At 43.1% G+C, this 22,431-nt stretch overlaps 1 protein-coding gene across 6 annotated transcripts in view; it reads left to right on the forward strand.

The window, feature by feature from the left end:
- Positions 1-2,013: 2,013 nt before the first annotated feature.
- The window catches only part of TERT (telomerase reverse transcriptase), a 32,508-nt gene continuing 12,090 nt past the window's right edge, over positions 2,014-22,431 (forward strand). Inside the window, exons 1-9 of one of the 6 annotated variants that reach the window (XM_061588596.1) lie at positions 2,014-2,422; positions 4,003-5,905; positions 7,465-7,663; positions 8,607-8,808; positions 10,245-10,427; positions 11,788-11,949; positions 13,703-13,798; positions 15,555-15,640; positions 20,083-20,196. In XM_061588596.1, the coding sequence (XP_061444580.1) occupies positions 2,195-2,422; positions 4,003-5,905; positions 7,465-7,663; positions 8,607-8,808; positions 10,245-10,427; positions 11,788-11,949; positions 13,703-13,798; positions 15,555-15,640; positions 20,083-20,196 (3,173 nt within the window). In that variant the 5' untranslated portion in view covers positions 2,014-2,194. The remainder of the gene's footprint in view (positions 2,423-4,002; positions 5,906-7,464; positions 7,664-8,606; positions 8,809-10,244; positions 10,428-11,787; positions 11,950-13,702; positions 13,799-15,554; positions 15,641-20,082; positions 20,197-22,431) is intronic. The other 5 variants (XM_061588623.1, XM_061588639.1, XM_061588605.1 and 2 more) reach the window with 5 other exon arrangements.

Below are 22,431 nucleotides of genomic sequence, written 5' to 3' on the forward strand. Positions count from 1 at the left end.
AGTGTTCAAAGTGTTTCATGATCTTAGATGTTCTTTTCAGCAAACCTGTAAGGTAGATTGATAGTCTACAATCATCAACATGTTACAGATAGGGAAAGATGAGGCTCTAGGGCCCGGAAGCAAGTGGCCTAGGCTCATCTAATAGGTCTATGCCAAAGGAGGGGAGATTAGAACTGGAGAATTGCAGGTTTACATTTAACAGCCAATGCACTTGGCTCTCATGAATGAAGACTGCTACTCCATTGTTGGTGATTCAGTTCCCGTGCTCAAAAGCAGCAACTTAGCAAGGAGCAATTTGAAGCTAGTTGAACTTCTTTATAGTTCTGTCTTCTGTACTTGAGGAAGGGGAGATAAATGAAACCTTCAATCACGGAGCCAAAGGGAAAGTAATCTCAAGGACTCTGTTTGCTGGTGTTTGTCTGATTTCATTGGTATTAAGAGGTTCAGAAGTCCCAGGGATGCATGTAATTATGACTTGTAGGTATATGGATGATGCAAGTAAACCTTGTCACACAGTGCACAGGATTGAGGTGCTGGAGATTATTCCTTTCATGTATGGTGAGCCCTGCAATGACATCTGCTTTCTGTGACATTGGGTATTTTGTATCGGGAAGACTAGATCAACTTGACTTCTGAGACCCTACATAGACACTGACTACAGGAGTTTTTAAATAACCAAAAATGAACAGCAGGCCCTACTTAGGTGAGGACTTCTCCCACCCCCCCACCCCTTACCCCTTTTCTGGATAACTGCTATTCAAAGCCTGTCCTCTTCTGCTGGCTTGCTTAGATGTTAGCCCCATTGAACTCAGTGTGGTTCAATTCTGAGTAAATATGTGTAGAATGGGGCTGCATGCCCTATTCAGAGTAGCAAGATTTTAGGTTGTCAGCTCTGGAGAAGCGATAAGTGCATGTGTCAGTTCTGCAAAGTATCATAACTGCTCTATTAATAATGCTGCCTCATCCCAGATCAGACTATTTGCCCTTCTAGCCCACAATGGTCTATGGCTGTAAATGGTTCTCCAGGGTGTTGAAGAGAGGGAGGTTTTTTGTCACATCTGCTACCTGATCCTTTCCACTGGAGATGGCGGTGGGGGTGAACCTGGACTTTTTGCATATAAAACATGTGCTCCACCACTGATCAATGGGCCCTCCCTTCAAGGTACTGTTTCTTTTGTTTGATTGTATTCATTTATATCGCCTTTCGTCAAAGTAGCTCAAACCAGTGTACAGGGTTCTGCTCCACCCCCTCCATTTATCCTCACAGATTAGGCTGAGAGGGAGGGAGTGGCTCAAGGTAACCTAGTGAATTTCATGGTGGAATGAGGATTTAGACCTGGATCTTCGGGGGGGGGGTTGTAGTCCCCTTACTTTTTTGGGAGCAGGGTCCTAGCCAGATCCTTATGTACAAGCCAGTCGGCATGAAAGGGGACTGTGACCCACTGAAGATAGTCCTTGTCCTTTCATGCTGATTGGAGCCAATCAGAGTAAAAGGAGGTTAATCACTCACTGAGAAGACTCTTCTCAGTAGCTAACACACAGGCTCCCCTTTCATGCTGATTGGCGCTTAAGAACCTGTTGTAGTGGAGTGTGGACTCAGAGCTGAAAAGGAGTGCAAGGGAGACGAGGGAAAGTGGAAAAAGGGGCGTGGCTGTGTGTGGGGTGTGTGTGACGATCATGAAGAGACCCTGCACTTCTGAATTTGTCACTACACTACTGCTTGGGCCTAGTATGTTGCTCTAGCTACTAGCGCATTCAGGCCGCGTCTAGCATACAAGTGTGTCAATAATCTTTAGGACAATCTGGTGAGGTTAGCTGTCTTCAGCGGTATACAGTTTAGATTCCTTAGGCTCAACCTAATCCTTCTCTGTACGTTTCATCACTGAAATCTAGTCCTTTGTAAGCCTGCAGAAGTTACAACCGCTCTCTAGTAACATGACCCGCACCCCACCACCTCGTACAGCTCACATAGTCTCTTAATGGCGGAGGGTGGGGTGCCATAAGAACACGGGACGAAAGATAGGAAACCGGCAACCTCGCCAAACCGCGTAGCAACGTTTCCCGCGCTTCGGTGCACCCAAAGCAGCCAATAAGGGTTAGAGGCGGAGTTTGGGTGGGGTTGCCGAACCGCCGATGCGAGGAGGGGAGTATTGCCTCGGGCTCTGCGCGTATCGCGCTTTAGCTGGGCTCCCTGATGGAGCGTCGCCGGTGCCGGAGGGCAGTGCAAGGCCTGTTGCGGAGCTGTTACGCTGAAGTGCTGCCACTGGAAGGCTTTGTCCGGCGCCTGCAAGCTCAGGCCGAGAGCCATCCAGAGCCGCTGGTGAAGGAAGACGACCTCAAGTGTTACCGCAGCCTAGTGGACCACTGCCTGGTGGGGCGGCCGGCCGGGTGCAAGGCTCCTCCGCTGTTCACCTTCCAGCAGGTAGGTAGGCAGGCAAGGAAGCAAGTGCTGTTCGCTGCGCTCTAGACTTGCTTCTCCCCCAGTTTGCGTGGGGCTCGGAAAGCCCCTGAAAGCCTTGTCGCAAGCAGTATTTAATACAAGCAGACGGTCGGGTTTTTAAAACAACCGGAAGGCCTAAGCTTGAAGTCCTGCAGCAGATGATGGGCGAGGCCCAGAAAAACATGCAACCCGCACATTTGATACTTAGGAGAGGTGCCTCTACTGGGGCATGTACGCATCATGAGAAACCACCGTTAGCTGTGACTTGACACTTTACGTGGCCATTTGAACATGTTCCAAAAAGTAGTATGCGTGGGCAGTATACACGTGACACTTTATGCATAGGTTGCGCAGGATGTAGCCTCAATGTGGACTAGCCACATGGCTGTAGTAGCCGCTACTTTTCTGTGATTACAGCTGCGTTCTTCAAGTACGCAATTCTGTGGCAAAAGTAAGTGCTATTTGTTTGTGAGAACCAGCCTTTGATGTATGAATTATGTGTTGCTGGGACACGCCAATGTTTATATGAGCATTAGGCTAAGCTTAAATAATTTTTCAGTACCTCTGAAAGTTGTATTCTACCTGGTGGCTCATAAATAGGGTTATAGTCATGAGATGAGGAGGGAATATGATCCCTACAGGGCTTTTTAGCCTTCATTTAAAACAGAAATAGGGAGCCTGCAGCCTTCCAGATATTGGTGAACCACAAGTCCCATTGGCAGTGACCAGCTGATGGTAGTTGGAGTCCGTCCATAACTTAAAATGAAAGTAATTGTCCAGCCTTAAAAAAAACACTTATATGTAAGGATAAACATGTAGGCAGTATTTTTTTAAATTGCCCAATAAAATAAACTCCCCGTATTCTGACCAGTGAGGGCAATGGAATGATTGCCAAGTGCTTAGGATCGCCTTAAAGAGAGTAGACTACTTATGATTGGGTACTCTTTCATTGGCTAAAGATGCTCCCTCCTTCCCCACTCCGAATTTCTGGGTTTTGCTGGTTACAGGGAGGCAGGCAAAAAACTATGCTGGCACTGAAGTCCCACACCTTGGTTGCTACCAACCAACAATTTTTCTGCCATATTAAGATTTAACTAGGAGTTATGTAGACCCTAATGACTAGAAATTTTGCTTTTTAATTTCATAAAAGTTTAGAGATTCTTAGGATGTCATTGCCCTGCTTTTTGTGCCACTGGTGACAAAAGCAGCCGTTGTAAAGTGGTGGCAGGCTTCTTGCCTCCGCAACAGACTTGAAAGGATGTTTGACACACTACCTCCAAGCCAGCACCCAATTGGAAAACATGCCCCATTCATGTGATTTATTCTTCCCCACTTTAAGGGGAACTAAATCGTGCAAGCAGGCATCATTATGAAGTACCTGAGTGACATACTTGAGACAATTTGGGGGAGTGGAGGGGCATCATGTGAGGGTTGCTATTGTCCAGGTGTCACACAACAAAAGAGTGTTTTCTCTTGCAGAATTGTAGCATCCAGTACAACCCAGTCTCTATGGTTTGTTCAAGCATCTGCTAAGTAAAATGTTGCTTTTTGCTACATTGCAGGTTTCCAATCATAATGATGTTGTTGCAAGAGTCATTCGGAGAATTTGTGAAAAGAAGAAAAAGAATGTCCTGGCATTTGGCTATGGCCTGTTGAATGAGAATAATCACCAGCTGCTTTGGATGCCTAATATTTGTAGCCACATGCCTAATAATACATCGCAAACCATTCTCCAGAGTGTTCTCTGGGAAATGGTGCTGAGGAGAGTTGGAGATGATGTCATGATGTATCTACTGGAGCACTGTGCTCTCTTTATGCTTGTGCCTCCCAGCTGTTGTTATCAAATCTGTGGCCAACCCATCTATGAGCTTGCTTTAAGAAGTGCAACACCCTCTTCTGAGTTCGTTAGGCACAGGTATCCCAGACAAACACACAGCGTCTTTTCGAGCTACCTGCAAGGAAGGTTTCGGTCTTGTAGGCAATACGTTGCAAAGGCAAACTGGAGAAAATGGAACTCTAGAAAGCAAAGATGGTGCAAAATACAAGTAGATTTAGACCGCAACTGTCAGCAATCTTCAGTAATTCAAAGAGCTGCTGGACTGAGTCCCACCATGAACAAAGTGGTTACAAGGCCCAGTGACTACCTAGAGAGCCAGCCAATCCCCAGTCAGTGTCTGCCGTTAACAGCACCATTTCTGAAAAGGAAGTGGAAGGGTGGCTGTGAAATTAGTGCTAAGAGAATGAAAATCATGCACACAGAGGAAGGGCTGGAAAAAGAAACGAGAATCCCAGTTCCCCCTGAAAGCAATAAACAATTGATTTTGGGTGGTGGTGGTAACACATTTGGAGGATGTGTAAGGCTGCATTCAGAGGAACAGTTAGGTCTTGTGACAACTGTTCTTCAAAAAAGCAAATGTGGAGCACAAACCTCTGATTGTACAGCTCTTGATAATCAAGAGGGTTTTTTCTGTGGCCGGGCATTAAAGCTAAGTAGTGAGAGTAAAGCACTCTCTGACTCCAGCAGCAAAACAAAATCCCACACTTGGGGGCCAAAAGTAGCACCTGGCGCTTCTGATGCTTGTCCCGGACAGCTGGTGACCGCAGAAAATGCTGCTGCAGACAGAAGCCTTAAAGCATGTACATCTAAGCCAGTTTGGGAGTCTTCCAATAGAATTTCTGTTCCTGCTGTTCGGATTGAGAGGCGCTCTCTCTTGTATTCTCGCTGGCAGTTGAAAGAACGTCTACCTAAATCATTTGTATTGAATCGCTTAAAGAGTTATCCAGCAGGGGGATGGCGGCTGGTAGAAACCATATTCCTGCATAGTAAGATTCTGAAGCAGCCTGGCAATTCAGGTCTTCCATGTTGCAACAGGAAAAAGAAGTGGCTTCCAAAACGTTACTGGCAGATGAGAGGCGTGTTCCAAGAACTGTTGCAGAACCATGCAAAGTGTCCTTACCTGGTGGTGTTAAAAAAGAGTTGTCCCATTTGGGTTTCTGAGCTGGACAAAATTGGCCCAGGAGGACTGAGTTATGAGCAAAAAGGCCATCAAGAGGGTGAAGGTTTGACAAGGAGGCAGGAGGCTAACACTGCAGAGAATTGTCCCAGAAGTATGCCATGTGGTTTGGGCCCATTCTCAGAAGCATCAGGGGTTTCATACAGGAGCTTTGAAAAAGTTGAGTTGAGTCAAAAAGGAAGTAAAGAGCAACCTCCCCGAGACTCCTCCAGTTCTGACGTCGTCACGTTCCTTAAGCAGCATAGCAGCCACTGGCAAGTGTACACATTTGTGAGGGACTGTCTAGAGAGAGTGGTCCCTGCAGCACTCTGGGGTTCTAACCGCAACAAATGCCGCTTCTACAAGAATGTGAAACGATTCATCTCTCTGGGGAAGTTTGCTACATTTTCATTACAAGAGCTGGTGTGGAAAATGAGAGTCAGTGATTGTGCTTGGCTTCGTCTGACCAAAGGTATTGACCATGGTTAATAAACTAAAAGCAACATTTCATATAAGTGACTTTGTTAATTTTGTAGGCCAACTTTCATCACATCAACATGATAGCAGAAAGGTTTCCAACAATGCACAAAATACGGTAATATAGGGATAGCCAATGTTATGCCCTCCATAGGCTGTTTGACTACAACTCCCATCAGCCCCCATTAAGGTAGGCCAGTGGCCAGAGATTTTATTTGAGCTGTAGATCAATGACATCTGGAGGGCACCATGTTGGCTGTCGTTGCAATAATACGTGAAATGTAGCTGCTGTTTAAAACAACCCAATTAATAAAAACAAGCAACAGAGCAGCAGCATGAGAACAATAAAATGTACGAGTGATTACTAATTTACTCCAAATTCCTGGGAGAATAGGATTGTTTTTACTTGCCAGTGGAACCCATTGGAATCTCCGCAGTCCAAATTTCCAATAGATGGGTATTTCATAGTTGGGAGAGAGGGAGGGGCACAATAGCAAAGGCCCTCTTGTGCGTCATTGTCTAGCAGACCAAGCCCACTGATGAGATAAGCAACCAGAATAACTCAAAATAGGATTTTGACATTCTCTAGCAGCTTCAGCTTTTCAGTTAAGTCCACAGAACTTACTAGTTCACTAATCCTTTTATTGGCCTCCTTGCTTGTCCATGTGGTATGTGTATGTTAAACAAATACAGGCATACCCCGCTTAGCGTCGCTTCACTTAACGTCGCCTCACTATAACCTACATGCTCCATATGCCTGTATTTCTCCAGAAACGCAGCGCAGCAGCAGAGGCTTTAGCGCATGGGGGTGGAAATAGACACGATCACGCCGCCGCAAATCAGCTGGGAGGCACGATCGGGATCAGGTGGGAGGCGCGGCAGCGCAGCAGCAGAGGCTTTAGCGCAGGGCTTTGAGGCTCTTCATGAAGGAGAGGTAAAGTTTTAAAAGGTAGTGCTTCACTTTAAGGACATTATCGGTTTACGTACTCGCTCTGGTCCCATTGAGTACGTTAATGCGAGGTATTACTGTGTTTTCATGGCCCAAGAAACCCCCATTCCTGCCAGTTTCTGTAGAACATAGGAAGCTGCCTTATACTGAGTCAAACCATTGGTCCATCTAGCTTGGTGCTGTACGCTGACTGGCAGCAGCTTTCCAGCATTTCAGGCAGGAGTCTGTCCCCACTCTGTACCTGGAGATGCCGGGGATTGAACCTGGGACCTCCTGCATGCAAGGCTGTTGCTCTGCCACTGAGCTACAGGCCTTCCACCTATGCTTTCGGGCTGAGGAAGCTGACAGTCCTGCTGTGTGGCAAGGTGTATGCATCAGAGAGAACAGGACCTACAGTGTCTGTCTTACAATGCAGCTGAAACATCAGTGGTGTCCCCAGCTGTATGTATGCCATTTTCTCACATGGAGGAGAGCTGCTTTGTAGGATTACAGCCTGTACTTCAGTCATGGCAGAGACTTTTTAAAAGCTCTTTCTCAACAGTGACAATTGAAATCTTTGTTGTTGCCCAGTGTTCCGTATCACTAAACTTGGATTCTGCTTATAGACCATGGCCGTTTTGTTCCTGCCTCCGAGCATCGTTTTCGTGAAGATCTGATGTCCAAATTCCTATATTGGCTGATGGATTCGTATGTTGCAGAGCTCCTCCGATCTTTCTTCTATATCACAGAGACTATGTTTCAAAAGAACTTACTTTTTTTCTTCAGAAAGACCATTTGGAGGAAGTTAGAGAGGATTGGAGTCAGGTATTTATAAACATATTTATTTGGTATTTATAACGGTTGTAATTTGCACCGTGCATGAGGAAAAATGTGCGCTCCCGTTACACAGTCCCCCATGACTTCCTCTGGGTAGATGCTATTTGTAGAGGGACAAGACTAGGACTCTAATGCTCATTATCCTTTCAGATGTAGTTAACCAAATTTTGTGGTGTTAATTTTAAGGGGGCACGGTCACATGGCATACATATGCACAAACAAGTTGAGATAATGTGTGAGGGATGTTTCAGGCTATCCCTGCCATTGATGTCCCCAGTGGCTGTTTCACCCACCATCCACACATTTGGAGCGTGTCGAAAGTGGCTCTAAGCTTGGACTGATGTACATACATAGAGTTCCTCTGCACGAGGAGAGACTTATGTATGAGCCAGGATCTCTACTCATCTGAGTTGCTCTACATGTGTACACTGTGCCCTATGAAGGCACAGGTGGTGAGAGCATGCATCCTGAGCACAATGGGCCCTTGTGGCTTGTCCCCCCCCCCCATTTTTTTTTTCAAATTGTGGGAGGGCATCTCAGCCTCTCTTCCCTCCCCCCCCCCCCCAATTGTTTTTGTTGATCTTGGGTTCCATAGTTTCCATGATGGGATTTCCATTCTAAATACTTTCGTGGACATTGTGCATGAAGGCAGTTCAGATTTCTTTTGAGTAATCATGTTTATCAGACCTAGATGGGTTGTAGAAATCTCTTGCCTCTCCTCTGTATTAACGTTAGGCCACATGGCTTGCTGCTTTAGATGAATAAGAATATCCTTCTCAATTTCCAGTCGGCTGAAAGAATGGAAAAAGAATGTTCTAAAAGTCTTCTTCAACACTGAGATGGCAGTCTGTTCTGACCTGTGTACTGTATAGAATCAAAACTCAAGATAAAATGATATGATCTGCTTTGTAGTCTGTTAATTTAACTTTAGCTTCCATTCTAGAAGCCACCTGACCAAAGTGCACCTTCGTACCTTATTAGAGGAGGAGATTGAAACTCTGCAGCAGAGGAAGTGTGTTCCCCTGGCATCAACGCTGCGGTTCATCCCCAAACCAAATGGGCTTCGACCTGTAGTCAAGGTGAATAGTGTGGTAGGAGCTGAAACGTTCTCCAAAACGCTCAGAGACCAAAAGGTCCGTATTTTCTTTAGTTATTTAACTGCATGAAGTTGGCTTGTATAATTGTTGGTCAGCCAGTGATCTGATGAGCAAGTGCTTCTTTGCTCATCTTTGTTGCCCTCTGTTGAACCCCTTCCAATTTGCCTCCTACATGCTCCTTAAATAGCAGCAGGCAGAACTGGAGACAGTGTTCCAGATGAGGTCTGGCTTCTGTGGAATAAGTAGAGTTGTTACTACTTGTGACTTGCAAAGTTTGATCCTATTGAAATTGCATTATCCTTTTTTCATTGCTGTGTCATACAGCTCCTCATTGACTTCAGTCCCAAGTTTCAATCCTTTTCACATGTTACTGCCAAGTCGAGCATTCCCCATCCTATACCCATTCATTTGCTCCTCACTCCCTCTTTTTGCCTAAATTGCATTTGTTTCTGTTGAATTTCATTTTGTTAGAATGAAAAACTGGGCTGAAACTATCAAAGTCAGTTTTGAATTTTGCCCCTGAGGGTGTTGGCTTTCCCTCCCATCATCTGCACATTTGATAAGGATTCCTTCTACTCCTCTCATTGATAAGAGTACTGGGTCCAGGACAGAGCCCAGTAGCAACCCATTCAAAATCTCTTCCAGTTTGATGAGGAGCAATTGATGAGCACTCTTTGAGTGAAAAGAGAGAGAGCTCTAAGGTTAGTCTGGCAGGATTTATTCTTGATAAATCCATGCTGGCTTCTACTAATCGCTGTATTGTTACCAAGATGCTTGGCATACTAGCTGCTTTATAATCTGTTCTAGAATCTTCTCTGCTATCAAAGTCAGATTGCCTAGCCTGTAGTTTCCCAGATCCTGTTTGCGTTTTTGAAGATTGGGACAGCATTTGCCTGTCTCCAGGCTTTTGGCACCTCACCCATTGGCTAGGTTTCTCAAAGATGATAGACAGCTGTTACCATGCTTGCTTACGGCACATGCCTCTAGATATGACTGCAAAACTGCTTCCTTGTGTTCAGGGAATAAACCCTGTTGGCACACAAATGATGGGGGTGATAGAGTATAGCTCAAGCTGAAGGGGATGAGAGTCTTCCCACCTAGGATAGCTTGTTGTAGCTGCTCTTTATCATGATACTCAGAGCCACTCCTCTTACAAAAATACTGAAAGTGATTTTAGTGCCACTGTTTCAAAATGCTTTCTGATGGTTGTGCTCCTGACAGCCGCTCTCTTCCATGCAGCTTCCTCTCCCTTACAGAATGGATTTCCCCTGACAATCTCCTCTTGCTGCAGTGGCTCCTGTGTTTACAATAATTCCACATTTTTGCTAATGAGGCAAAATGTGGAAACTCTCCTCTAGTCCTTTTGCCGTCTCTTCCAAGAGAGCAATCAGTTTGCGTGTGTATAAGAATGTTTTGCCACATATGAAACCCTAATGCTCCTGAATTTCTTTTTTTCTTTAATTTCCCCTTAGGTTCAGTATTTCAACATACAACTTAAAAATTTATTTAGTGTCCTAAATTATGAGCGAATAAAGAACCCCATATTGCTTGGGTCTTCTGTGTTTGGAAAAGATGATATTTATGCTGCTTGGAAGAAGTTTATTTTGAAGGCTCTGGAGTTAAACGGTGAAATGCCAAGATTCTACTTTGTGAAGGTATGATGAGAAGCTCAGTGTCTATGTTGGTCTGATGTTTTCCACTTCTTAAGTAGACAAAACTGAGGAGTTTTGTTCTTTAGGCTATAGTTCTGGGACCAAGCTCCATTAAACATAGTGGCAGTTACTTTCAAGTAAACATGGAAATCAGGAATATTCTTTAATTTTGCCGTTGTGGCACTAGGTACCCAATTTTGTTGGTCTGTTAGGCCTCCAGTAAGTTCTCAAGAAATGAACATTTTTAAACTAGAGTTTATGCTCCATGCTAGGCTTGAGATAGAATTCAAATGAGGTTTCCAAGTTTTGCCTTGAACAGAACTGTAGCAGATTTGGAGATGGTTAGCTTGAGTCAGTGGAGGCAAGTCTCCTTTATATGCTGGGCCTTGCAGTGGGTTTTCGGTGCACTGACGCTACAGGAATGTGCTAGCTCCGAGAAGATTCTGAAGAGGCTGCCACTGAATCACATAGTTCTTCCCAGTCTGTCTTAAACACACTCGCACATTCTGTGTCTCTCACACACATATTTGCACTCTTTCTCGTACACCTGAAGTCACAGAGGCTGCTGTCTACAACATGCATGCAGCATAATTTAGAGAGACATTCCAACAGCAAGAAGCCTTTACACAACCCAGCAAGTTTCCTTGTTTTGGACAGATTCAGGCCAAGGATTTGGAAGTTTTGCAGAAATCCAACCCCCACCACAATTCCAGGGCAGGAGCTTCCTTTTCCCTCCCCCCAGCTGCTCTTCCCTAGTTTATTGGTTGAAATTTCAATCAATGGACTGCCTTCAAGTCAATCCCGACTTATGGTGACTCTATGAATAGGGTTTTCATGGTAAGTGGTATTCAGAGGGGGTTTACCATTGCCTTCCTTTGAGGCTGAGAGGCAGTGACTGGCCCAAGGTAACCCAGTGAGCTTCATGGCTGTGTGGGGATTCGAACCCTGGTCTCCCAGGTTGTAGTCCAACACCTTAACCACTACACCACACTGGCTCTCAATTAAAGCCCTCCTGAAAACCTACCTTGTCCATGGAGCCTTTAGCATATCCTCAGTCCACATCCACTATTAAGACTAAGCGTGTGTAACTGAACTCAGCATGGATTTGTTCCCTGTCAACCTCATCTGTGCCTTTTCCCGCTCTCTCTTCCTGCACAGAATTCTAGTCTGTCAGCTCCTTGGGGCACAGGCCTGTCCTCTTTGTTTGTAAAGCACTATGCTTTATTGACAGTACTGCATAAATCCCTTTCGTTGTCATCTACAAAATATATCTATAGTTGTTAGTAAACATACTTCTTTTGTTAGTTCTTTACTTAGTCTGACATGTGATACACGGGAGAGTTGAAAAAAAATTCTGTTTCAGGCTGATGTCACAGGAGCGTATGATACCATTCCCCATAACAAATTGGTAGAAGTGATTTTGCAAATGCTTGCTCCAGATAAAAAGAGCAGTTACAAAATACGTCGCTATGCAGTGATCATGAAGACCAGAAACGGACTTATGAGAAGATACTACAAGAGACACGTAAGATGAATCTTTCCTTTTTCTTTGTGCGTAGTCTATTCTCTGAAAAGCAAAACAAAAGTCAACTGCATAATGTGTATATAAATATTCCTTAGATAGATCTTTCAGTAAAGGCCATCCTTAAGACTAGAGGTCCACATGTTCTGGCTTGGTTTACTAGCCAGCCAAAAACTGTGTCCCCTGCCTGTCCCACAAATGGTGCTTGCTCTTTCACCCCAGGATTTTGTCACAGGTTCCAGTGGCACATCACTGATGCCTCGTGCCAAAGTCCAGCTGGTGGGAAAAATAACCACCCCTCCTTCCTTCACTTAAGTTCAATGTGGAGGAAAGAAGGGACCTTTCCTTTTATGTTTATTCTTTGTGAGAAGTGGGAGCCTCAGCACCTTGCTCCTGAAAAAATTGGACAGGAAGCTGGTCCTTGTGCTGGACATGTGAGACCCCCAAGGGGATTGTTTTGCTGGCCTAGTTAAAGGAGGTGCACTCATCACTCGCAAGCAGATTTATGGAGCCCTCTTCAAGATTGCTCATCCTTATCACAGTTTTCTTTATAGAGGTGAATTCAGCTAGTCTTAGGTAGGAGGCAATGCCTGCATTTGACTGTGCTCTACCAGCCAGAGTTGAGTAAGGCACCGTCCTTTCTAGCTTGACTTGTTCTCCTGAGCATCAGCCCTCCTTCCATGTTGTTCTCTACTGTTGCTGCAATTCCTCTGCCAGGCCTACCATTAGGCAGAATGAGGAAGCTGCTTCAGGAGGTGGTTGCTGAAGGGTGGGGGAACGGAGCAATAGTCCCTTTGTCTTTCTCTTCTGTTGGAGGACAAGGTGGTGTGTGGCATGTGGCCGACCCCGGACCCCCTAAGGTAGCTTGCTGACCTCTACTGAGGTGGAGGATTCTGGCTTGTCTCTAGTGTTGAAGTAAGGCTGGACTCCCTGTACAGCAGGCTTCAGTATGTGGAATCCGGGGAGGGGGCATCTTTTCCTTTACCTCAGGCAGCAAAATGTCTTGGGCTGGCCCTATCCCTGGTTTTGCCTCAATTTTGAAGTAACACGACATTAGGTAATCAGGTTAGTGACAAAGGGTCTGTGAACTAGGGTTTGTTTGTTTTTTGCAGGATTTTTCCTTTTATTTTACACCACAGAAATGTATATGAAAAAACATAATTTGCTTGTTTCAAGATTAAAAATTTGTAGTTGTTCTGCCTCCAAAGTTGAGGCTATTAGTGAGTTTATGTTTAAGACTGTCTTTCCACTTTCCAAATGGTGGCATAAGCTCAGTGCATAGCTTATTCCTGTTGTGCATGTGCTCCCGTGCGTACACATAATACACATGAGGTTGGTTGCGGTGGTGATGTTTATAATTTTCTTTGGATTTTTTTTCTTTTTTACTTTGACATTTGGAAAGTAATACTTCTGTCATGCTTCTGAATGCAACAGGAGCTTTATTGTTCTTATTTATCAGCGAGTTAAAAAGAAAAGAAGGGAAGAAGTCAGGGCCAGGGAGCACATATACACCATCAGCTCCTGACAGAATAGCCTGAAAGAACCATTGGGGCAGCCCCTCCCCCCTCAGCCAGGTCCCCTGACCCTTAGGAGAAGCTGTGGGTGGAGCTTCTGGGAAGAGGAGAGGGCTTCTGCCTGCCCCACTCTGCATGTTTTTCTTGGGATGAAACTCATTATAATCGTTACCTCTGATATAATTACTTCGTTGGAAATCAACTCAAAAGTCTAAGATATTTTAATCTAAGTATGTTTGCAGGTATCTACTTCCGAGGAGTTTAGGCCTGATATGAAACAGTTTGTGTGTCATCTTCAGCAGAGCACCTCACTGCGAAATGCAGTAATAGTTGAGCAGGTAAGGGCCTATTAACCATTTCTTTTTTTGTAACCTAATTAATGTTGATATTATTAACAAATCCTTGGCATTCATATAGTGCTTGAGTGCTGCACATAATTACCTTGTCCGCTATTGCAGTCCTAGAAGGTAGGCTGTGGTGATTCTCAACTCTGCATTGCTGCTTTGGAGGTTAAGATTGAAAGAGGCTTGTCTAAGGCCAACCAATGGATTTGTTTGGTTGTCACAAACTCTAGGCAAGCCTTGCACTTCTCTCTCTCTCTCTCTCTCTCTCTCTCTCTCTCTCTCTCTCTCTCTCTCTCTCTCTCTCTCTCTCTCTCACTCACTCTCACTCACTCACTCACCCACCCACCCACTCACCCACCCTCTCTCTCACACACACACCTCTCTTCATTTTTTATTAACTCTAGCTTGTCATGTTATCTGAACCTGTCAAACTGCGGTTAACCTTAATTTGGATTGACCACAGTTTAGAGTTTGGGTAACAAGCTAAACTACAGTCTTGCCTGAGGAACAAAGGAGGGCAGGGGAAAACATGCAAGCCCCAAGCTCACTTAAATTTGTTTTAACACCTGATGAGTTCATGGCAGACAGTGAATTCATGGCAGAGGAAAGATTTGAGCAGGAGACTACTGAGTCATAACTCTGTCCGTTAGGCTGCAATCCTAAACCCACATACATGGGTGTAAACTCCACTACATTCAGTAGGATTCACTTCTGAGTAAACAGGCATAGGGCTGTACCATTAGCCAGTACTCTTCACCGTCTCTGCTATATGAAAAGCAGGGTGACATTTAACTTCAAGATAAATTGTTCATTTGGCATTAAGGTTGACTACATCTTGTATTGTACAGCTTTCACTTTTAAAATTTTAAACCCTCTTAATGGGATCCTGCAGGCTGAGTTATATTGTGACTCTCTGGGTTCTATGACCCCATGCTTTCCAGATCTTTCTCTGTAAGGGAGACTTCTGAGATTGATAATATTGGTAAAAGAGAGGATTTTGTGAAACTATTGAATGTTTAAATTATGCCAAAAGGAAAATTGTATGGAACCTCAGTTAGCTGAACTGTACTGAACCATACACTTTTTTTCTCCTTTTGGATAGCCTCATCAAACGCCACGTTAAGTGCTGCATCAGTTCTATTTCTATACTACCCAATGGAACCCTTCAGTTTTATTTGAGTGCATGCCATTGCCACTTCTCGCCAGTAGATGGTGCTGACAGACATCTTTGTCATCTCAAACATGTCAACAGAAAATTTTTGTACAAGGGCTTCCATTCTTCTTGTGACAACCGATTCTTAGAAGCTTGCCCAAGCATGTTTTACAAACACATCTAACCTTGAAGCAAGCATAGGTGTTAAAATTTTAATACTAGGCCAATTTTGATTTGTGTAAATCTGCATTCTTTGCTTATACCTTAATATCAACACTGAACATCTAGATGTTGTATATCTTTTGGGGTCATGTTTCTGTGTGAAGAATGACCCTTCCACAGTTGTAATTTGCTGTCTTTTTGCTGATGGGCACACATACAAAGTATACATATGAAAACCATGGTTAACACTTGTGTAATTCCTCCCCATCCACCCATTGCTGTCAATAGGTGATCAGCAGTGTTAGGTGATGGGCATTATCTGTTTGGTGGTGAGAGAAGGGAATCCTCTTTCTTTAATTTGTTGACTTTCAAGTTGCTAAAATATACAGAGTTCAAATTTTTTCTTTATTGGGATTTTTGTTCTTTGTTCTTCAGAGTCTTTCTTTGAAGGAAAGCAGGTCCAGTCTCTGTGAGTTTTTCTTGCAGTTGATTCATAACTCTATCCTGAAGATTGAGGAGAGGTAAAGTCTCTTTTATTTTCCTAGGATATGTGAATTTTTTAGGTACCAAAATGGTTTAGCCTGGTGATACACTGCTCATGATTTGTTTCTCCCAAATAAACCATGAATGGGGATCCAAGAGCAAACCTTAGCTTCCTGGTTTGTAGTTTCCTTGGGACAGACAAACCATGAGCACTGATGCAGACACATCACTAAACTTCCCACTCTGTGGTTTATTTTCCTGCTCAGGGAAGGGAGGAGTGTTTGAGCTGGATGCACCAGATGTTCACAGACTAATTTGCTTAAGTATAGTGTATGCCCAGCGTTACATCCTGATGCATCCCAGGGGCTGAGGTAGTTTCTGAGGTAGAATAAAAACATCAAAGAGTTTTGGAGGTACCTTAAAGCACTGTTCTTCAACCTTGGGTCCCCAGGAGTTGTACGACAACTCCCATCATCCTTGGCCATTGGCTAAACTGGCTGGGGTAAATGGGAGTTGTAGTCTGACAACATCTGAAGACTCAAGGTTGAAGAACAGTGCCTTTAAAGATTAAAAAAATTGTTATGGCATAAGCTTTTATGGACACTTCATCAGAAGCTTTTGCCATAATAAATTTGTTAGCCCTTAAGGTGCTACACAAGGGTCTTGTTTTATTCCAGAATAAACAACAAATGTTGTTTACCCCTGCGGAAAGTAAATCTTGAATGTTATTCCAAATCCAGTAATCTCAGGCATTAATCTCTATGTATTTTTTTTAAAGCTTTCTTTGAAAATATGAGAGGCTTTTAGAATGGAGAAGCTAATTGAACAGGTTGAGGCGGCTGCCCAAAGGAGAATTTCATTCATTCAAATCTGGTTCTCTGTCCTTATTTTAATTGTTTCCAAGAATAGACATCTAATCAAACAACAAAAAGTTCATTTTTGAAACACATTTGCTCTTCCTCTTTGAGCCTTTCATTTTTCACCCTTTATCCTTAGGATCCAAAATGTTTGCTGGATCTTTATAGGAAAATTAATGGCTAAGTAATATAAGCAACTTCTTTGCATTAGTCAGACAGATAGTGGTTTCTTCTAAAAGTAACTTGACAGTTTGAGGTTCAAGATGACAATTTTACCTTTAAGTGGTTCCTGTACCTATGAGATACTGGTTTTTATAGATGGACTACTGTTGATCAATTATTTTTTTAAAATGCACTCTGTACATGCTCAGACCCACTCCCCTTGTCACTTCATGCATTCCAGAGTTGACTGCTGACATTCAAAACCAGTTTCAGGGCTAATCCCAATACATATTATGCCCTGTGTCACTCCTTCAAGCCTGGATCTACACTTTCTCTATATTGGATTCAAATTACTGCTCTGACTTCAAAATAACCCTCAGAAGAGTGTCTCATCATCAGTACTGAGAATTGCCAAGCAATGAGTACATCTGCTTGCTTAATGAACCTGCAGCCTTTTTTGTCAGGGCTGATTCTTACTGCTTCCAGATCCCTTCCTTTGTGGAGGCCTCTGCTGAGTTTATTAGTCTGTGATCTGAGTGCTGTTGGAGTAACAGATATCTTGCTCAGACAATATGGTGAAATACTTGTAGAAATATATGATGAATTTGCCTTTTGGGTGATAAGTTATTTTTGCTTAAACTATTGACTTTGGGCAGAATTAGATGGCCTTCCAGACCAAAGAACCATTAATATTTTGGAATTAACTGGAAAAGCTTAAAGCTCAGAGATGAGTATTGGAGGGCACAGGCTACATACACTGGATAAATAGTTACAGCCAGTGTTGTGTACCTTGGCGATGTTTCTGAAGGGCAGATTTACATAAGTGATTGAATTTGACAAGAAGAAAAGATCAACGTCTGTCTGAATGGCCCCCTTTGGCTCTCTGTGAATGCTTCCATTTCAGTGGTGAGCTGAATGCAGACTAATATGCCACTTCATAAGACTCTACAAAACAGTTTTGGTTTTTTTGTGTAAATCCATGCAGTTCAAAAGCACAGAAATGACTGAGAGCACTTTAAGGGCAGCCACAGCAGAGTAAGGCAGGCTACTGTGTTTCTGAGTTGGAGCATTGATCTGTCTGCTCTCTAATTTGGTATTGTGTGACTGACAGAATGGTCTTGGGAAAGTGGCCTTTTCCAGCCCAGGTGACAGAGAGCCTTCTAACAAGATTCTAGGGACTGAATATGGAACTTGGTGCATGCAAAGCATATGTTACACCAATCTATTTTGACTGAGGGCACCCACTTGGGCTATCTCTTGATTATCAATGTTTCTCTTTTGGAGAAGTCCACTAGGGTTCTGGAGGTTGAGAAGAATTACTAGCTGGTAATAGAGAAGAATCCAAGGGGAATAAATGACTGCTTGGAAAAACATGTGTTTTGAAGGGGTGTCTTCCAGCCTTTTCCTACTTGGTTTCTTATAGAGAGAGAGAGAGATTTCAAACTGAGGCCCCATTTGTCCTACACATTTAAAGAAGTATCACAGCACTTTAAACCGTCATGGTTTACTCCCCCCCCCCAAATCCTGGGAACTATGATTTGTTAAGTGTGCTGAGAGTTGTTAGGAGACCCCTATTCCCATTATCTGAGTTCCCTGGGAGGAGGGACTGTGTGTTAAACCACTCTGAAGATTGTAGCTCTGTGAGGGGAATAGGGGTCTCCTCACAACTCCCAGCACCCTTAACAAACTACACTTCCCAGGATTCTTTGGATGAAGCCATGGCTGTTTAAAGTGATATGATAGTGCTTTAAATGTGTAGTGCAGAAGGGGCCTGAGACTGAGGACTGGTTCACACGTGCATGTATATCCCTTGTTTTTTTTAATATCTTGATTATCCAGCACTCAATAGAAATAGTGATTTATTAAGACTCTAAGAGAACTGGATTCTGTGCAAGAAAGAAAATATTGGGATTCTTGGAAGTCCATAGGCTTACCATCTTAAAAAAAAAAGAGGAGAGAGGAGAGGAGGGCTAAGCTGAAACATCTGGCTCAAATGTGGTGGGCTAGGAGGAGCAGATGTCCCACTCATCTCTTTCACTGCCATGCCTTCCATTTGCTCTCCCTGCTCATGAGTGCTGTTCCTTCCTCTCTCTCAATTGAAATAATATACCCTAACTAAACCAGCATCAAAGGTCTGGTCTAGATGTGCAGCAGAGTGAGTTGATAGAATTCTGAGGTGGTAGAGTAGACTGTACCACTTCAGATTGCCATTTGGGGTAGGGGGGAGGATGCAATTTTTTGCTGCTTTCCAGCCTTCCTGTGAGTAAGAAAAACAACACAACCATATAGGAAACAAATATCCTTGCTGTTTTGGGGTTGTTTTTTGTTTGTGTGTTTAACATAGGGGACCATTTTAAAACGTGATTTCCCCACCCCTGCCTCTATTCACTGTCTGAAATACAATCTGTTCTACTGCTACAGGATTATTCCATCTCATTCTGTTGCATGCTTAGCAGGCCAAGGAAAGGAAGCATAGAGAAGCCTGGTGGGGGATCTCCCCTGCCTATTGCTTTTGGGGAGAGCATTACAGCTGTGTCCATGTTTGCAGCTGGGTTTGGTGGGTACATGAGCAAACATGCCCTGATGTTTAGGCCCATGGAAAAGTACTATGAGCAAGTTGGGATTGTCAGCAGATGAGGGAACAGGCAGGTCTTGAGTCAGTACCTGAGACAGGTCAAGACTCCAGCCAGCCTGGGCAATGGCCAGGAGTGATGGAGTCCAACCACATCTGGAGGGCACCATCTTGGCTACTCTTTGACTGCATGGTTTGCTGCCTTCAGTTTCCGCTCAGGATAGAGCTTTTTTACTCAGTGATGATATATCTACGTAATGGGTGCTGAGAACGAATATGGGATGGCAGTTGATCCAGAAATTCTTACTGTTTTTATAGACATGGACTTATGTATTGTGCCTGTATATTTTCTCTGTGACTAATAGCCACTTTGGCCCAAGGGAGGTGGATTTTTGTGTTGAGGAAGTGGTGCAAGGGTCATGGATTAGATTCCCCCTCCAAGCAATTCTTTCTGTCCCAAGTCTCATTGCCTAATCCACTGCCCTGATGGGGATGCAAATGGTCCCCTTTCCCATTCATCCGATTGATCATTTGATGAGCTGATAGGGGGCAGTGACCTTCTCTTCCCCTCCCCCCATCCTTAGCTGATTAGCAGCAGGGGGCTATTTGTCTATGTGTGTGCATAGGTGTGGGGTAGCCACAACCACTGCTGGCATGTAGCCCCCAAAGGGTTGGCCAAAAGTGGATGTGAATCTCAGGCCAAAAACGTTAACCACCTGTATTAAAAATGCATTATATCATTATGCAAATATATATTCTTTTAATTTAAATATATATGTTTAAAAAGTGTAGTCTAGCTATATTTTGACAGCAGTGAGCTTCTTATTAGTGCCTGCTATCAGCTTTCACTTTTTGTGATGGTCAATTTTTGTTTCCTGATATTTCCCAGGTACTATGTCCAATGCTGTGGAATCCCCCAGGGCTCCATTTTGTCCACTCTGCTGTGCAATCTCTGCTATGGAGACATGGAGAACAAGTTGCTGTGTGGTGTGCAAAAAGATGGGTATGGTAACACTCTGCTACTTGGCCGGATAGTTGTTCCCAAGTGCCCAAACTCCCTTGTGTTCAAAGCTTCACAGTCATTCAGCATCAACTGTATAGCCCCTGCCAGGGAAGGCCAACATAAACTCTCCTGGCCAAAGATGGAGAGGAGTTGGAGGAGTTATTTAGAGTTGAAATGTAGAAATTATCTACATTACAGTTTCAAATATAAATATAAACCACGCATTGCAGGAAACTTGAAGGGGAGAGTTCCACTTTGTGACAGGCATGAGCCAATCCCACTGCACAATTGAGTCCTCTGTCACAAACTAAGGGTGCTTCCATGCAGCGACCTTGCATCACAAACAGTTTGTTCAGATCCAATTTTTAGATACGCAGATTTGGCAAGTTAGCTGCCAGGCATTCTCGTTTTTTCAGTTACAGCTATTCTGCCGACTTCCCAGGAGGATCCCTCCGCCTGTGCTGCCTCTGACACGGGCTCCCGTCTTGGATGAAACTTAACCAGTTTTAAGTTCAGTCAGAAGGGTTTTTTCTGACTGGGGATGATTTCTTCCGGATAAGGAAGAAGCGTGAGATCTGCCACATAGTTTTGTTTCGATTGTTGGAGCCTGGAATTCGTCAGAATTGTCTGTCTTCCAGCAGTTCAGACAGAGTGAGGATTTTATGCTAGCTCAGCTGGATAAGTGACCCGTTTTTTTTTAACGGACTAGCAGGCAAACCTCCTGTCTACATTTATCATTTTCTTATCTATATAGCTAAAGAGATTTGTCAAAGTAACAGCAATTAAGATAACCTAGATGAGGTAAGACTTTCCTTCTTTATTTACGGAACTAAGGGGGAAGAAAATATAAATAGCTTATCTTCTTTTATTATTGCAAAAAGCTGACATGGAAAATTGCATTTTAAAGATTACAACGGATGAGAGCTTTCTGATTGGGAGAGATAAGAAATCTTTTTGATTTACAAGACTTTTGTGTAATATATATAAGGGACTATTTTTTCTGATCTACTTTTTTGTTGTTGACGAATCTGCTCATTCTCTCTGCTACTAGTTATTTGAACGCTGTGAACTAAAAGCTGTTTTTGCACTTCTGGACATTTAAGAGATAAGGACTGTCTAGCGTGTGACGTTAGTTGGTTGGAAAGATTAACTCCTTTGTAACTGGATAAAGAAATAAACTGCTCTTTGCTTGGGACATTGAAAATTGAAGGAGTTTTGTTCTTTTGGTTTTAAGAATGGCAATTAAGAAGATCATGGATGTACAAGAAGGGACTTTATTTCTAGACATGCTTCAGAAAATAATGGATGGGATTAACTCAATAAAACAAGAACTGAGAAATAATAGACAAGCGTGGAGAACTGAATTTCATGAAATGAGACAGGAGCTGAAAGAAACTCAGGATTCTATGAGAAAGGAGAATAAAGATAGATCTGGAAAACAAAAAAAGGATGAAAGAGAAATTAAAGGCAAGGTTCAATCTATGGAGATTGGCTTAAATATGGACATGAAAAAAGATTTGGATTTCCTGGTTGTGACGGATCCTGGAGATAAATATTACAGTTTGGAATACAGCGCTGTCTCTGAAGGAATTGAAGAGATTGGAGATAAAGATATTATCGGTTCAAAAAAATTCCTGGACTGGAAGGATTTGATGGAACTTGAAATGGAGAAAGTTAATAGAATTAATCCCTGTTTTGTGTCAATGGAAAAACCTTCAAGAAATGTACTAGTGTATCATGTGGAAAAGAGGAGCAGAGATGCGGCTTTGAAACAATACTTCAGTGTTACGTTTGGATTTGATGGTAAGAAAATATCTGTGATGGAGGAAATTCCTATCAGACTTTTATTATATGACTATGACAGCAAGATTTTTGGGTGCGTAAAGATGGAAGATGGACCCAATATGGATAATGACAGAAGAGCGATTTGAAACTACTGGACTCAGTAGATTTGATGAGTTGGATTAATTGACATGCTTATTTAGAAAAAAAATTGATTGACATATATCTCAAGGATTGGAAACTTCTCTTTGACTTTTTGTGGAAGATTAAAATGGTATGTTGTTAATGAGATTTGAAACCAACTAAGATAACTGCTGGAGGAAGGTGATTTTATAATCTATTAAGAGATAGGTCTGTTATATATTATAGATTTATAGTTGAATTATAGTGTTTTGAAATTACTGGATTTAGTAGATTTGATGAGCTGGATTAATTGGCATGTTTATTTAGAAA

The sequence above is a fragment of the Rhineura floridana genome, chromosome 1, assembly GCF_030035675.1.
Source record: "Rhineura floridana isolate rRhiFlo1 chromosome 1, rRhiFlo1.hap2, whole genome shotgun sequence".
Taxonomy (NCBI): Eukaryota; Metazoa; Chordata; class Lepidosauria; order Squamata; family Rhineuridae; genus Rhineura; species Rhineura floridana.